The sequence below is a fragment of the Rhinoderma darwinii genome, chromosome 13, assembly GCF_050947455.1.
Source record: "Rhinoderma darwinii isolate aRhiDar2 chromosome 13, aRhiDar2.hap1, whole genome shotgun sequence".
In the NCBI taxonomy this organism is placed as follows: domain Eukaryota; kingdom Metazoa; phylum Chordata; class Amphibia; order Anura; family Rhinodermatidae; genus Rhinoderma; species Rhinoderma darwinii.
In genome coordinates this window covers 39,277,900-39,293,596 of record NC_134699.1, presented here as the reverse complement: position 1 = coordinate 39,293,596, position 15,697 = coordinate 39,277,900, and the positions used below count along the sequence as shown (strand labels likewise).

General features: G+C 42.4%; 1 protein-coding gene across 1 annotated transcript in view; it reads left to right on the top strand.

Annotated features, from left to right (window-relative positions):
- SGK2 (serum/glucocorticoid regulated kinase 2) overlaps positions 1-3,736 on the top strand; it is a 46,499-nt gene extending 42,763 nt beyond the window's left edge. The window contains exons 10-12 of the mRNA XM_075845703.1: positions 309-464; positions 788-877; positions 2,408-3,736. Coding sequence (XP_075701818.1) covers positions 309-464; positions 788-877; positions 2,408-2,566 — 405 coding nt within the window. The 3' untranslated portion in view covers positions 2,567-3,736. The remainder of the gene's footprint in view (positions 1-308; positions 465-787; positions 878-2,407) is intronic.
- Positions 3,737-15,697: the final 11,961 nt, after the last annotated feature.

Below are 15,697 nucleotides of genomic sequence, written 5' to 3'. Positions count from 1 at the left end.
TACAGGGTCCGCACGCAGTAATGTTATAGAGGAAGTGATCAATTACAAAGCACCCACTGAAATCAGTGGACAACCCCTTTAAGGAATTGAATAAATAGTAATTTCCTAATATAATATTATCTTTGTAATTGCTGCTGTATGAGCTCTCCGATTTTGAATAAGATCATTCATATTAATGGTTTTTGCTCGTATATTCTTATCTTAGTAGCTCCAAATTAGAGCTTCCCTTTAATACATGTCTTGTCCTCATATTTGGTAAGATCTGTTGTCATCTCTTCCGTGTTCTTTTTTTGTTTTTTTTTGTGCAGCCACCATTTTATAGCCGGGATGTGTCACAGATGTATGACAATATTCTTCATCAGCCTCTGCAACTACCGGGAGGAAAAACCACTGCGGCCTGCGACATTCTCCAAGGCCTATTACACAAGGATCAGCACTGCCGCCTGGGAGCCAAGTCTGATTTTGTAATTCATCACTAGTTTTTATTGGTTATTGTAATTGTAGCTCCGTCCTGTAGTCTTCGTTACAACACCGACTTAGAGAGTGTGAAATTAAGGCAAAGGTTATGACTCTAGACAAAATTAAAAACAGCCCTAAACTACCCAAGACTGATTCAATGTGAAGGTGGCCATACACATCTTCCCTTATCTATATATCTTACTAGCATAATTCAGACATTGTATATATCGGCATGTAGCCATAGTGGCAAAGGCATTGTTAAGAGAAGTGAGATTTCATTTCTATGATATTTCTGTGTAATAATGCAATGTTACTGTCTGGTTTGCAGCTAGAAATCAAGAATCATGTGTTCTTCAGTCCAATAAGCTGGGATGACTTGTATCATAAGAGGATTCCCCCACCTTATAACCCTAACGTTGTAAGTACCGCAACTACAACCACCTTCCTAACATAAAAAAATGAAGAAGAGGTGTACAAGTGTCAACTTAAAAGGGTTTCACATAATCAATATTTATCACCTATCCTGTGAATAGGTGGTAAATATCTGATCAGTTGGAGTCCCACTGATCAAGAGGAGATGGGCTTTCCCAGCAGTCCTTGTGCGCGCCATATGAATGGAGCGGTAGTGCGCATGCTCAGCGCTGCTCCATTTATTTCCGATGCAATAATAATCATTAATGTTCATCTTTTATGGTCAGATTGTCAACTTTGAGTGTACTTTGTATAAGAATACAGTTAGGGTATGTTCACACGAGGGCGTCCGTAACGGCTGAAATTACGGGGATGTTTCCGCCTGAAAACATCCCCGTAATTTCAGCCGTAACGGCATGTGCAGGCGCTTGAACGCCGCGTCCATCACGGACGTAATTGGCGCTGCTATTCATTGGAGTCAATGAATAACGGCTCCAATTACGGCCAAAGAAGTGACAGGTCACTTCTTTGACGCGGGCGTCTATTTACGCGCCGTCATTTGACAGCGGCGCGTAAATATACGCCTCGTGTGAACAGACAAACGTCTGCCCATTGCTTTCAATGGGCAGATGTTTGTCAACGCTATCGAGGCGCTATTTTCGGACGTAATTCGGGGCAGAAACGCCCGAACTATGTCCGTAATTAGTGCGTGTGAACATACCCTTATCGGTTCTGATGGATAGAAATGTTTTCCATAGGTCCTGAACGGTTTAGGTCTGCTACTAAATATTTATAGGTAATTACTGCTTAAAGACAACAATCGTATCCTGCCACCAAACAGTAAAAAGCATCTGTAACAAGCTGATAGTAATGTGCATCAGTGGGTGCTATAGCACCCACTGAACGGCGCCCCAAACTGTCATGTGCTATATTCTAATTATGGAGCCTCCCGGCCTGACTGGCTGAGAGGCACCACATGGTTACAGTCACGGCACTTGTGTGCTGAAAGGAGTCACAGCCACGACCTTGCGGCCAATTAGACCAGGAGGTGCCATATTTGGCATTCAACACACATTTTTGAATAGCACCACAAACAGGAGTCTGGAGTAGCATTCATTGAAACTTGTTACTAAGAGCATCTTATAGATTCTATTTATTAAAGAGATCCGTCCAATGACAGATTCTCTTTAATGTAGGTTTCCCCACTAGTTACAGCTGATCACTGGGGTCACAGTAGTGGGACACTTCATTGTAAGGAGAGATTGTCCAAAGCAGACAACCCCTTTGAACCAATGGCGCTTCACTTTGTGTATTAAGAGATTTCTAGTAACTGATGTCTTTGAGTGGTCCCCAAGGCTTTGGTGGTGCTCTATAGAATGACAGAGCCTCTATATTCTGCATATGGTGAGGGTGTGAGTTTACCGACTCCATTGATGTGTATCTATAACTTAACCAGATTGCCTTTTAATTATAAAAAATGTACTATGTTCAGTCATGGAATGAAAATACTGACAAATCTGTATGTTGACCTTTTTAGGCTGGTCCAGGTGATCTACGGCACTTTGATCCAGAGTTCACACAAGAGGCAGTGCCTAACTCTGTGAGTCGTACTCCTGACCTGAATACCAGCTCCAGCTGTTCCAATGACTTCTTTGGCTTCTCCTACGCACAAAGTGATGATAACATATTGAGTTGAGTTTATAAATGAAGTAAAAGTCTTTTTTTCAAATATAAATACTACAGTTTGCAAGTAACAAGCGCCTTGAAGCTTCTTGAGCCTAATAGAATAATAAAAGCCTCGTCTATGAATCACAGGGACCTTCGGGTGTCATCAGTTCTTCTAAGTCACAAGGACCAACCTCCACTGGGTGGAGACGTAATGAGGGGAGTGTGGATTATGTGTAAATCAAGCAGAAACTGTCGTATTGATCATCTGAATATATGAATAATTATTACAAGTCTTCAGCTCATGAAGTGCACCCGTTATTTGTTCACCGCGTTATGTCGCTTTGGCTGGCATTACGGTAACTTAGGTTCACAAAGTTCTAATGCAGGTGTCATGTGTCCCCACTACTAGCATTGTTATAGACTGTTTTATAAAATACATAAAAAGAACTGATTTATAATATTCTCTTCATCAGGCATCTAGATGCTCCATCAGTAATCTTTTTACTAAGGCTCTGTTCACACGTTTGGGCCATGCATTTGGTACATATTCTTTACACAGAGATACATGTTGGAAAAGCTTTTTGTTTGCTATACTCTTTTTGCTATACTCTTGACATATGTTTAGAACCGTTTATCACTTTTTTTTTCGTCTGACTGTTCACCCGTATTGTAAAAAAAATGCATGTTATTTTTAGGGCTAATATACGACAGGGAAAGACGGCCGTGTGACGGACATTTTTTTAACCACCGTCACACAGCTGCATTAAAATGAATGCATGTCTATGGGGCTATTCACATGGCTGGTTGTTTTTTTTTAACGGACTGGGTGAATGGCTCGGAAAGAAATAGGACATGTCCTATTTTTTCCAGTTTTCCCGCATCCCTCAATGGACTCAAGTCTATGTGGGATCCCTAAAAACGGGTCCCGTAATGGTGCAAATCGGCCATGAAAAACGGCAGTTTTTCACAGCTGATTTGACACCTGGTCATGTGAATGTAGCCTGAGGCGATGTTCACACGGTTAACAAAATACATCTGAAAATATGGAGCTGTTTTCAAGGGAAAACAGCTCCTCATTTTCAGGCCTCATGCACACGAACTTATTTTTTTCCTCCCGTAAATACTGGCGTAAATACGGATCCGGTGTCACCAGTATTCCACTCGTATTTACGGGCACGTTTTCGCTGCAAAATTGCACTGCAGTAATCAGTGCAGGATAAAGAGAAGGGGCAGCCCTTTCCGTAGTAAAAGTAAAAGAAATTCATACTTACCCGGCCGTTGTCTTGGTGACGCGTCCCTCTTTCGACATCCAGACCGGCCTCTCGTGTCGTTGAAAAATATAGATCATGTCCTATTTGAGGCCGTAATCACGGCACGGGCAGGCCCATAGAAGTCTATGGGGCTCCCGTAATTACGGGTGACTACGTGTGTGCACCCGTAATTACGGGAGCGTTGCTAGGCGACGTCAGTAAATAGTCACTGTCCAGGGTGCTGAAAGAGTTAAACGATCGTCAGTAACTCTTTCAGCACCCTGGACAGTGACTTCCGATCACAATATAGATCAACCTGTAAAAAAAAAAAAAGACATTCATACTTACCCATAACTCCCTGCTTCTTCCTCCAGTCCGGCCTCCTGGGATGACGTTTCAGCCCATGTGACTGCTGCAGCCAATCACAGGCTGCAGCGGTCACATGGACTGCCGCGTCATCCAGGGAGGTCGGGCTGGATGTCGAGAGAGGGACGCGTCACCAAGACAACGGCAGGGTAAGTATGAATTTCTTTTACTTTTTCTGCGGAAAGGGCTGCCCCTTCTCTCTATCCTGCACTGATAGAGAGAAGGGCTGCCAATTACTGCAGTGTAATTTTGCACCGAAAACGTGCCCGTAAATACGGGTGGAATACTGGTGACACCGGACCCGTATTTACGGGCACGGGTCCGTAAATACTGGTGCAATACGGGTCGAATACGTGTGACCAAGGACCCGTATTTACACCAGTATTTACGGGAGGACAAAAATACGTTCGTGTGCATGAGGCCTAAGGCTGGATTCACACGAGCACATTACGTCCGTAATGGACGGAGCGTATTTCGGCCGCAAATCCCGGACCGAACACACTGCAGGGAGCCGGGCTCCTAGCATCATAGTTATGTACGATGCTAGGAGTCCTTGCCTCGCTGCAGGACAACTGTCCCGTACTGAAATCATGATTACAGTACGGGACAGTTGTCCGGCAGCGAGGCAGGGACTCCTAGCATCGTACATAACTATGATGCTAGGAGCCCGGCTCCCTGCAGTGTGTTCGGTCCGGGATTAGCGGCCGAAATATGTTCCGTCCATTACGGACGTAATGTGCTCGTGTGAATCCAGCCTAAGGCTACATTCACTCGAGCGTATCAGATTCACGAGCGTGAAAAAACACGCGTGAATCTGGTCCGAGCGCTTTGCGAGTAGCATGTGTTATTCATGCACTCACAAAGCACATCTTTTTTTTATTATTACTTTCAATTGAATTGATGCGTAAATCACGCACAGCACACGGATGTGTATCAATGGGTGATAGGTGCATGAAAAACACACCAAAATGGGACATTAAGTGAGTTGTACGCAACGGACGCACGCTGTGTGAAAACCCCTACATGTGTGAACGACCCCATTGAAATCAATGGGTCCGTGTGCTGCGCGTGATTTACCTGCGCAGCACACGGATGTTATTCACGTTCGTCTGAATGAGCCCTAACAGTTTTTTCCAGTGTTAATAAACAATCATACCAACTTTTTAGGCTACATTCAGATGAGCGCGTATTGACATCCGTTTGCTTTGCGTGTGGCATGCGTTTTTCACGTCCGTGCAAGCACTTCTTTTAAAAAAAATGAAAAATGTATTTCCCTGCTTTTGTATGTAACTGATGCGTGAAACACAGACAGCACACGGATGACGTCCGTTTGCTGTTCGTGGTTTTCACGCACCCATAGACTTCAAACGCACCAATATAGGACATGCAGCGAGTTTTACGCAACTGAGACTCACTGCGTCAAAACGCGTCTGAATAGCCCATTGAAATGAATGGGTGCGTGTGCTGTGAATTATTTAAACGCACAGCACACAGACGAGTGTTACGCTCGTCTGAATGAGCCTCAAGTTTGGGGTGGCTCTTGGATCTTCACTAAATTCTCTCATAAAAAAGACACAGAAAAAAATATAAAATTTAAGGCCCTTGCCTCCATTCCAAATATTGCAGAACTGAAAGAATGTAAAGCTGGTTAGTAGCCTAGACTTCTTGTTGCCCATTTTCCTAACCTTTTTCTACCACTGCCACCCTTTATTTGCTTTTTCACTGCCATCTCCCAACCCTACTGCTTTATATCTTCTTGAAGCTGATATTGCTACACTGTTAATTTTATCTGTCATTGTATATGTGAGTAATACCAGTACCAATCAATGTGTTTTGTCAATTGCACCTAAAATTGTATAACTACGGATAGATACAGAACTTATTTTAGAACTGGAAAATAGCTGTATGTGATACATGTACTTTATAGTAAAAAAGTAAAGAATGCTCACAGTATTGTGTGGATGTTTTATTTCAGTTGTTGTGTATAGTGTTGTGGTTATTAAAACATGAATAGTTTTCACACACTTTGATTTTTTTATGTTAATTATTTCCTCTTATGTCTTTTTCTCCATCCATTCTCTGTATTACGTCATAATACGTACGGGCACCCTAAACATGCAAGTTCTACTTGTTAATTCAGCGTAGCAGAGAGAAAAGTGATTGCAAGAAACACATAATACCACTTGTCTCAATGGAGAAAGTAGAATCAGGCAATGGCCACACCTTTGATTCTAACTAGCGACAGCTGAAGTCCAAATGAATACATTGACTTGCTGCAATCTTGTGGACTGCAGCTGTCAATAGTTCAAATCAATCACTATCGCTACAAAAAGTCGAGGCGGGATTCACACGACCGGGTCGTTCCCGAGCCCGAGTGTCGGCCGGTAAAATCGGCCATTTTGCCCGGCCGGTTTGCATTAAGTTTTGCATCCGTGCCGGGCCGGGCAGATCCGGACAGTGACATCAGCGGCAACTCCTGAAGGGGAATCCCCATGTGTTCGGGGATTCCGCTTCAGGAGTTTCCCCTGATGTCACTGCCCAGATATGGACAGAGACATCAAGCGCTCTGTCCAGGAGCGGAATCCCCGAAAACACGGGGATTCCGCTCCTTCAAGGAGCTAAAGTGCGGCTAGCACATAGCAGAGCGGGGAGATACCTCCCTGCTCTGCTATAGTGGCGTCGCTACAGTAGTAGCAGCCGCAGCAGCAGCTGCTAGCGGCGCCATCGAAGGTGTCGCCGGGCCAGGGTGCTTTTCAAGCAGGGGAAGGGAGCCAGCGCAGCGCTCCCTCCACCTGCTGTACACCCCGGCCCTGCCACACAGTGTACAGCGATGCCATTCGTCAGAATGGAATCAACTCCTCCTCCTCACATGCACTCTGCGCTGTGAGGAGGAGGAGATAGAGAGCAAGCTCCGGAAAACCCGGCCATCACTCGGGACACATCCCGGTGATGGCCGTGTATTACCCGGCCCCATAGACTTCTATGGGGGCCGGGTACCCGGGCGAAGATAGAGCATGTCCTATTTTTTGACGGCCGGTTTTTCCGGCCGTCAAAAAATCGGTCGTGTGAATAGCCCCATTAGGGGTCTATTATTCCTAATGCAGCCGGGTGCCGGCCGATTTATGAACGGCCGGCACCCGGCCGGGAAACCCTGCCGTGTGAATGAGGCCTCAGTGTACCCTGGCCTCAGAGAGCGACCGCAGATTACAAATTGATAGTTAAACCTTTCAGGACCAAACTAATTTTGGCCTTCCGGACCAGCCCCATTTTTTCAAATCTGACGTGTCATTTTATGTGGTAATAACTCTGGAATGCTTTTACTTATCCAAGCGATTCTGAGATCGTTTTCTCGAGACATATTGTACTTTATGTTAGTGGAAAAATTTGGTCAATAAATTCATTGCTTATTTGTGAAAAACACTAAAATTTAAAGAAAATGAGCAAAAACTATGATTTTTCTAATTTTAAATGTATCTGCTTGTAAAACAGATAGTAATACCACACAAAATAGTTAATATTTGACATATTCCACATGTCTACTTTATGATTGCATCGTTTTTTGAACATTCTTTTATTTTTCTAGGACGTTACAAGGCTTAGAACTTTAGCAGCAATTTCTCACATTTTGAAGAAAATTTCAAAAGGCTATTTATTTCAAGGACCAGTTCAGTTCTGAACTGGCTTTGAGGGCCTTATATACTAGATAGACCCAATAAATCACCCCATTTTAAAAACGGCACCCCTCAAATTATTCAAAACCGCATTCAGAAAGTTTCTTAGCCCTTTAGGCATTTCACAGGATTTAAAGCAATATAGAGGGGAAATGTACAAATTAAATTTTTTTTTCTGTAAGGGTATGTTCACACGGCCTATTTACGGACGTAATTCAGGCGTTTTGCGCCTCGAATTACGCCTGAAAAGACAGCTCCATTACGTCTGCAAACATCTGGCAATTGATTTCAATGGGTTTTACAATGTTCTGTTCAGACGAGGTATATTTTTACGCGTCGCTGTCAAAAGACGGCGCATAAAACGACGCCCGCTTCAAAGAAGTGCATGTCACTTCTTGAGGCGTAATTGGAGCCGTTTTTCATTGACTCCATTGAAAAACAGCTCCAATTACGTCCGTAATGGACGCCACAAAAAACGTGCGCACTTGCAAAAACGTCTGAAATTCAGGAGCTGTTTTCGCCTGAAAACAGCTCCGTAATTTCAGACGTATTTGGCGTTGCCGTGTGAACATACCCTTACACAGAAAGTTTTACCAGAGAAACGCAACTCAATATTTATTTCACAGATTCTGCAGTTTTTAGAAATATCGGATATTTGGCCCTAGTGCACTAATGGACTGAAACACCGGCCTCAGAAGCATAGGAGCACCTAGAGGATTTTGGGGCCTCCTTTTTTTACAATATATTTTAGGCACCATGTCAGAATTGAAGAGGTCTTGTGGTGCCAAAACCATGGAAACTCCCCAAAAGTGACACCGTTTTCGAAACTACACACCTCAAGAAATTTATGTAGGGGTATAGTTAGCATCTTGACACCACAGGTCTTTTGCTATATTTATTGGAGTTAGTCTGTGAAAATGAAAATCTACTTTTTTTTCTGAAAAAACATAGACATTTTAAATTTTTACGAGGAATAAAGAATAAAAAGCATTCCAAAACTTGTAAAGCTATTTCTCCCGATTATGGCAATATCCCATATGTGGTAATAAACGGCTGTTTGGACCCACGGCAGGACTCAGAAGGGAAGGAGCGCCATTTGGATTTCGGAGCGCAGATTTTGCTGGATTGGTTTTCAGTGCCATGTCGCGTTTGCAAAGCCCTGGAGGGACCAAAACAGTGGAAAACCCCCAAAAGTGACCCCATTTTGGAAACTACACCCCTCAAAGAATTTTTAAAGGGGTATAGTTAGCATTTTGGCTCTGCTCTGGGACTCCAGTACTGTTGCCGACATCACTGTCCATACACCGAGTTCCAAATTATTATACAAATGTTATTTTTCGCTGATTTTCCTAAATAGTCGATGCAAATGACAGTCAGTATAATCTTCAAGCCATCAACCGTTGGAGTATAATGCAAATTTTATTGAATAAATCTCCTAATGATAACAGATTTTTTTTTAGAAGTAAAAAACTCAAAATGTACTGTTTTACATTATTCTGCACAACAGAGATCAAAACATTTTAAAGGTTGTAAAGAGAACTAAAATGGTAATTTGTTGAATTTGCAGCATCAGGAGGTCATATTTACAGAAATCAAAAGCTCTTTCAATCAAAAAAAAACTTAACAGGCCAAGTTACATGTTAACAGAGGACCCCTTCTTTGATATCACCTTCACAATTCTTGCATCCATTGAATTTGTGAATATTTGGACAGTTTCTGCTTGAATATTTTTGCAGGATGTCAGAATAGCCTCCAGAGCTTCTGTTTTGATGTGAACTGCCTCCCACCCTCATAGATATTTTGCTTGAGGATGCTCCAAAGGTTCTCAATAGGGTTGAGGTCAGGGTAACATGGGGGCCACACCATGAGTTTCTCTCCTTTTATGCCCATAGCAGCCAATGACACAGAGGTATTCTTTTCAGCATGAGATGGTGCATTGTCATGCATGAAGATAATTTTGCTACGGAAGGCACGGTTCTTCTTTTTGTACCACGGAAGAAAGTGGTCAGTCATAAACTCTATGTACTTTGCAGAGGTCATTTTCACACCGTCAGGGACCCTAAAGGGGCTTACCAGCTCTCTCCCCATGATTCCAGCCCAAAACATGACTCCGCCACCTCCTTGCTGACGTCGCAGCCTTGTTGGGACATGGTGGCCATTCACCAACCATCCACTACTCCATCCATCTGGACCATCCAGGGTTGCACGGCACTCATCAGTAAACAACACGGTTTGAAAATTAGTCTTCATGTATTTCTGAGCCCACTGCAACCGCTTCTGCTTGTGAACATTGTTTAGGGGTGGCCGAATAATAGCTTTATGCTCACTTGCAAACCTCTGGAGGATCCTACACCTTGAGGTTCGCGGGACTCCAGAGGCACCAGCGGCTTCAAATACCTGTTTGCTGCTTTGCAATGCAATTTTAGCAGCTGCTCTCCTAATCCTATTAATTTGTCTGGCAGAAACCTTCCTTATTATGCCTTTATCTGAACGAACCCGTCTGTGCTCTGAATCAGCCACAAATCTTTTCACAGTATGATGATCACGCTTAAGTTTTCTTGACATATCCAATGTTTTCATACCTTGTCCAAGGTATTGCACTATTTCACGCTTTTCAGCAGCAGAGAGATCCTTTTTCTTTCCCATATTGCTTGAAACCTGTGGCCTGCTTAATAATGTGGAACGTCCTTCTTAAGTAGTTGTCCTTTGATTGGGCACACCTGGCAAACTAATTATCACAGGTGTCTGAGATTGATTACAATGATCCAAAGAGCCCTAAGACACAATACCATCCATGAGTTTAATTGAAAAGCAAATAATTAATTTAATTATACGCTTTCCCTTTGAGCGGAGGGAAGAGAGTATTACATACCTAGGTACCTTTATTACAAGTTCGAGTTCGACATTATTTTCAAACAACTATCTTCCGCTTTTACTTAAGGTATCAAAATTAGCGGACAGCTTCTCCAAACCAATGATCTCCTGGCCCGGGAAAATTGCTATCATTAAGATGATGATCCTGCCTATAATACTATATGTATTCCGTACAGTAACTATTCCACATCCTATTAATTACCTTTCGAAACTTCAAAAGTTAATTACAGACTTCATATGGGCTGGCAAGAAACCTAGGATTCGATTTTCCATCATGTCCCGCTCTTGGTCCACAGGGGGGATGGGGGTACCTGATATTGGGCGATATTTTCACTCTACGGTTCTCAGTCAGATTTACCATTGGTGGGGTAGGCATAATAATCTTAAATGGGTAGAAATTGAGAGGGCTACTCTGGGGACTCACCTAATTTCTCTTTTGCCACTAGACCGCCCTAAGCGCCCGCATAGGAATATAAATATGCTTTCTATTGTTGCCTCTATAGCCTCTTGGCAATATTTGATTTCACATACCTCTAAGGCTGACTGCCACCCCCTTCGGCTATTACCCCTCCGGTACCTCTACTCCTTCATGCCGGATTTAAATGTATTAAAATAGGAAGCAGCTGGGATAGTTACGATCGGTTCTCTTTACGAATTAAAGGGAATGTTGCCCTTTAACAAATTGGTTGAATCATACGGCATATCTACTCATGATCTGTACAAATACTTTCAGATCCGTCATATTTTAAGCAGTAGGAACTTGGATGGGCGAATATTCTCAAAAAGTGCATTTGTGGCTTTCAACTCCGCTGCGCCTAAAATGAAGTGCATTTCATGGTTTTATTCTACCATTTCTAATTCTCAGAGATTAACTAAACCAGGGTATTTGCTTAAATGGGAGGTGGATCTGAATGTGGTTATCACCTTAGCAGAATGGCACCAGGCGATGAATTGGGTCTCTAAAATTTCTAAAGGTGAGAGTCATAGAGAAGTAGCTCATAAAATACTGCTTAGATGGTATAGAACCCCAACACTGTTGACTAAATTTAATCCTTCTTACTCTCCCCTCTGTTGGAGAAATTGTGGCATGTTAGGTGATTATATGTATGTGTGGTGGAACTGCCCTGTAGTTTTTAGCTTCTGGAAAGCTACCTTTGTATTTTTGTCCACCATTCTACGTCATACAATATGCCCCTCCCCTGCATTGGCGTTGTGCTTTATTGGTTTGATTGACATCCCTAGAGACCTAAGGTGCATAATGGGGCATGTTATTCTTGCAGCTAGATTGTTGATAGCCAGGTCTTGGAAATCTTCAGACCTTATTACTATCACTGAGTTAATAAATCTTGTCCAATTTGATTATACCATGGAAAAAATGGTAGCGGTTCGCTCTAATTCATATGGGAAATTTTTAAGCAACTGGATGTTATGGTCAGACTATAATACCTCAAGATTATTTCCTTCCTAGGTTATAAACATTAGACGCTTTCCTAATTGATTGGTGTAAGGACATTAGGACATAGCAACAAGGATTTAATAATATTAACGAACAGGATCTATAGTAGATTACAAAGTTAAAGTCCCGTATTGTTACTCATGTCGCAAAAAAAAATAAATTGTCAAATTACTTTCGGAAAAAATCGTAACTGCCTTTTTAGTATTATGCACTCTTTTTTTTTTTTTTTCCCTTTCGCTTTCTGTAATGTTTTTACTGTATTGGTTGAATAGTGGAAAAGACAATTTAATACTTAATGGTATTTGGATATGTATGTTAAATTAACCTGTCTTTTTCTTTTGTTATGTTTATGTTATGTTGAAAAATAATAATAAAAATAAAATAAAATAAATAAAAAAAAATAATTACATGTTTATGACGCTTAAATCCAATGTGCATAATAATTTGGAACACGGTGTAAATAAAAAAAATGTAATTTAATAATAAAGAGATTACATATCATAGCAATGTGCCATTCCTTTATAAGCTAGGAATACTCCTTTTAAACTCATTACCAATATTTAATATAGATCAGTATATAGAGCTCTGCTATTCGTCTATATTTCAGCTCTTTCACTCATGTTTTAATTGCAGCAAAGAATTTTAAGTATTTAGAGAATTTTTTAATGCACTTAGAAATCTTTTGAGGTCAGCTGCAAAAAAGATCGCCAGCAATTAATTTGTTCATTGTGACAGTTAGCCGAACTAACCTGTATTCCTGTGGAGTGGCTTTTTCTTGGGCTCAGACCGTACCGCTTGCATTAGGCCAGGATTACACACGCAGCTTTGGTGCACTTTATTTTAGACAAACCCAGAAGTGGACAAAAAAAGAAAGGAGATGCCTCAGTCTTTTCTTTATAGCTTCACTACTTTCGGATAAAAAAACCTGAGCCAAAAACTGCATTAAAAGCTTTTCAAAAGCCTTTCAAAAAGCTTTTGTAGCCAAATTGTTGTTATTTGAGGGTGCAGTCACACGTGGCAGATGACAATCAGTTCCATTCATCTGATTGAAACTTGCAGAAATTCATGAGTTTGCTGCTGAAACAACCTCATTCAGATAAATGGAACGGATTTCAGCCGCAGAAAATTTCTGCTACAAAATCTGCAGCGTGTGATTGCACCCTAGTTCTCCACTAAATGAGGCAATTTAAAGAAATAGCGCCAGATTATCATGCTACGGGTAAGGCCCAACAGAACACCCTGTTTGGGGCAGTTGTCAAATTGCTTTTTAACCCTTTCACGTCGTTGATCTGTAGATCTACGTCAGGAAAGGGTCTTTAAATATGGCGCCCGTTCAGAAGCAGAGCAGGCGCCATAGCCATTTTACTTGGCTTGGATATAATATACTTTCAGATTTATTTCTAGTTTTACTTGCTGCGGGCTGTATCTGTAGATATCTATAAGTTTCTCTTACTGAATATGTGATTTTAAGTTTCTCAAAAGTGATCAGTGTCCCATTAATAGATAAATCTTTAATGTGTTTAATACCATATTTTATCCATTCCTTCAAATTTTTATTATACCACACTGGTGTAAATTGTAATGCTTCCTTTACTTCTAATATTTTTTTCCATGCTCCCCCAGCCTTAGGCCTCATGCACACGACCGTAGCCATGTGCTCAGAGTGTGAGCCGCGAGCCGCCCGCAAATCGCGGGCTGTGCACATGGCCGCGGCCATTATTTTCAATGAGCCCGGACCGCAGAACACGGCCATAATAAGGCTTGCCCGTTCTTTCTGGGGTCCGGAATGGGAATAGGAATTAATGGGGCCGCAATTCTCCTGTGAATTTTCGGGGGAATTGCGGCCGCAAAAGCACGTTCATGTGCATGGGGCCTTAGGCTTTACACGCTGCTAAATTATAGATAAAACTGTGCAGCTGTTAAATGACCACACACGTCCCTCTATCCCCTGCACTCACCTCTAGAGAACGAGGTAAATGCAATTCTCACCACCCTAGACCCCAGAGATTTATATATGGGCAGTGATGTCAGGGGCTTCCCCAGAGCCAGAGTATAGGCTCTGCTCCGGGACTCTATGGAATCCCCTAACCCCAGCATCCTTGTCAAAGCACTACTAGCACTTTGACTGGGACTCCAGCTCTGCTCCTGACATCACTTCTTCTGATAGCTTCTGGTCCGCTGCTAGGGAAGAGGAAATAACGCGCAGGCGCTGTGGTAGCGCAGGAGTGGGCATGCGTGGTAAACACTGCTAGTGTAGAAACCACGCATGCTCAGGGACTAGCACTGTTTACCACGCATGCCCACTCCTGCGCATTGTTTTCTCTCCCCTAGCAGCAGACCGGAAACTATCAGAAGAGAGTATCCGATCCACGACTTCCCTCAGTGTACAGTGACGTCAGGAATGATGTACCCGTATATTGAGCCAGCCGGAAACCGGAACTCAAAGATCATGGACGAGGTAGCGTCGGAAGTAAGGATTTTGCTACAGGAGACGGATCAAGTGACCGGCGCTGGAATCGGGTGTTAGAAGATGAAATCAAAACGTAAGTATATTACAAATTACATTATTTTTCCATGTGCAGTGAAATAGAAATGAGTTAATTGGTTCCAGAAAACCCCTTTAACCCGATGGCAAACGCCGTTAGGGTATGTTCACACAGCCTAATTTTAGCAGTTTTTCAGGCCGTAAACGCCCCAAAAAACGGCTGAAAATAAGGGGGCTGAACGCCTGCAAATATCTGCCCATTGATTTCAACGGGAAAACGGCGCGGAAAAAAAGTGCATGTCACTTCTTGAGCCGTTTTTCATTGGGTCAATATAAAAACAGCTCCAAAAACGGCTGAAAATCAGAGGCTGTTTTCCCTTCAAAACAGCTCCGTATTTTACAGCCGTTTTTTGTTAAGCATGTGCATAGCCTAAAGAATAAAATAAAAAACAATGCCAGAATTGTTGTTTTCTGTTCATCCTGCCTGCAAAAAAAGATTTCAAAAAAGTGATCAAAAACTTGCATGTACTACAAAATGGTACAAATAAAACATACAACTTGTCCCGCAAAAGTACAGCTATGTCGGCACAAAAAAAAAAAGAAAAAAGTTATGGCACTTTTAATGCGACGATGGAAAAACGTAAAACATAGCTTGGCCATTAAAGGGTTATTCCCAAGTTGATAAATGTAGCTAGGAAGCTTCCCCATGAAAAGTTAATAAGTTTTCTAATTACCTGTCCGTCGTCCAGCGATGTCGTTTTCTTGGGATTCTTGATTGAAGTTCACGTCGGTCCCTCTTTGTATCCTGCTCGTTGCTTAGGTTCCCGCCACCGCTCTTTACCTTTAGAGGTGGCCGCGCATGCGTAATGACATCCTCTGCGTCCTGAGCAGAGGATGTCATTTACTCGTGAACGCGCATCTCGGCGCATGCGCTGGAGATGCAGTGGAAGGCACCCGTCACGTGGAAAAGTCTGCGCTCCAGTAAAGGTAAGTATATATATATGTGTGCGTGTGTGTGTGTGTGTATATCTGTGTGTTTGTGTATATATGGGTGTGT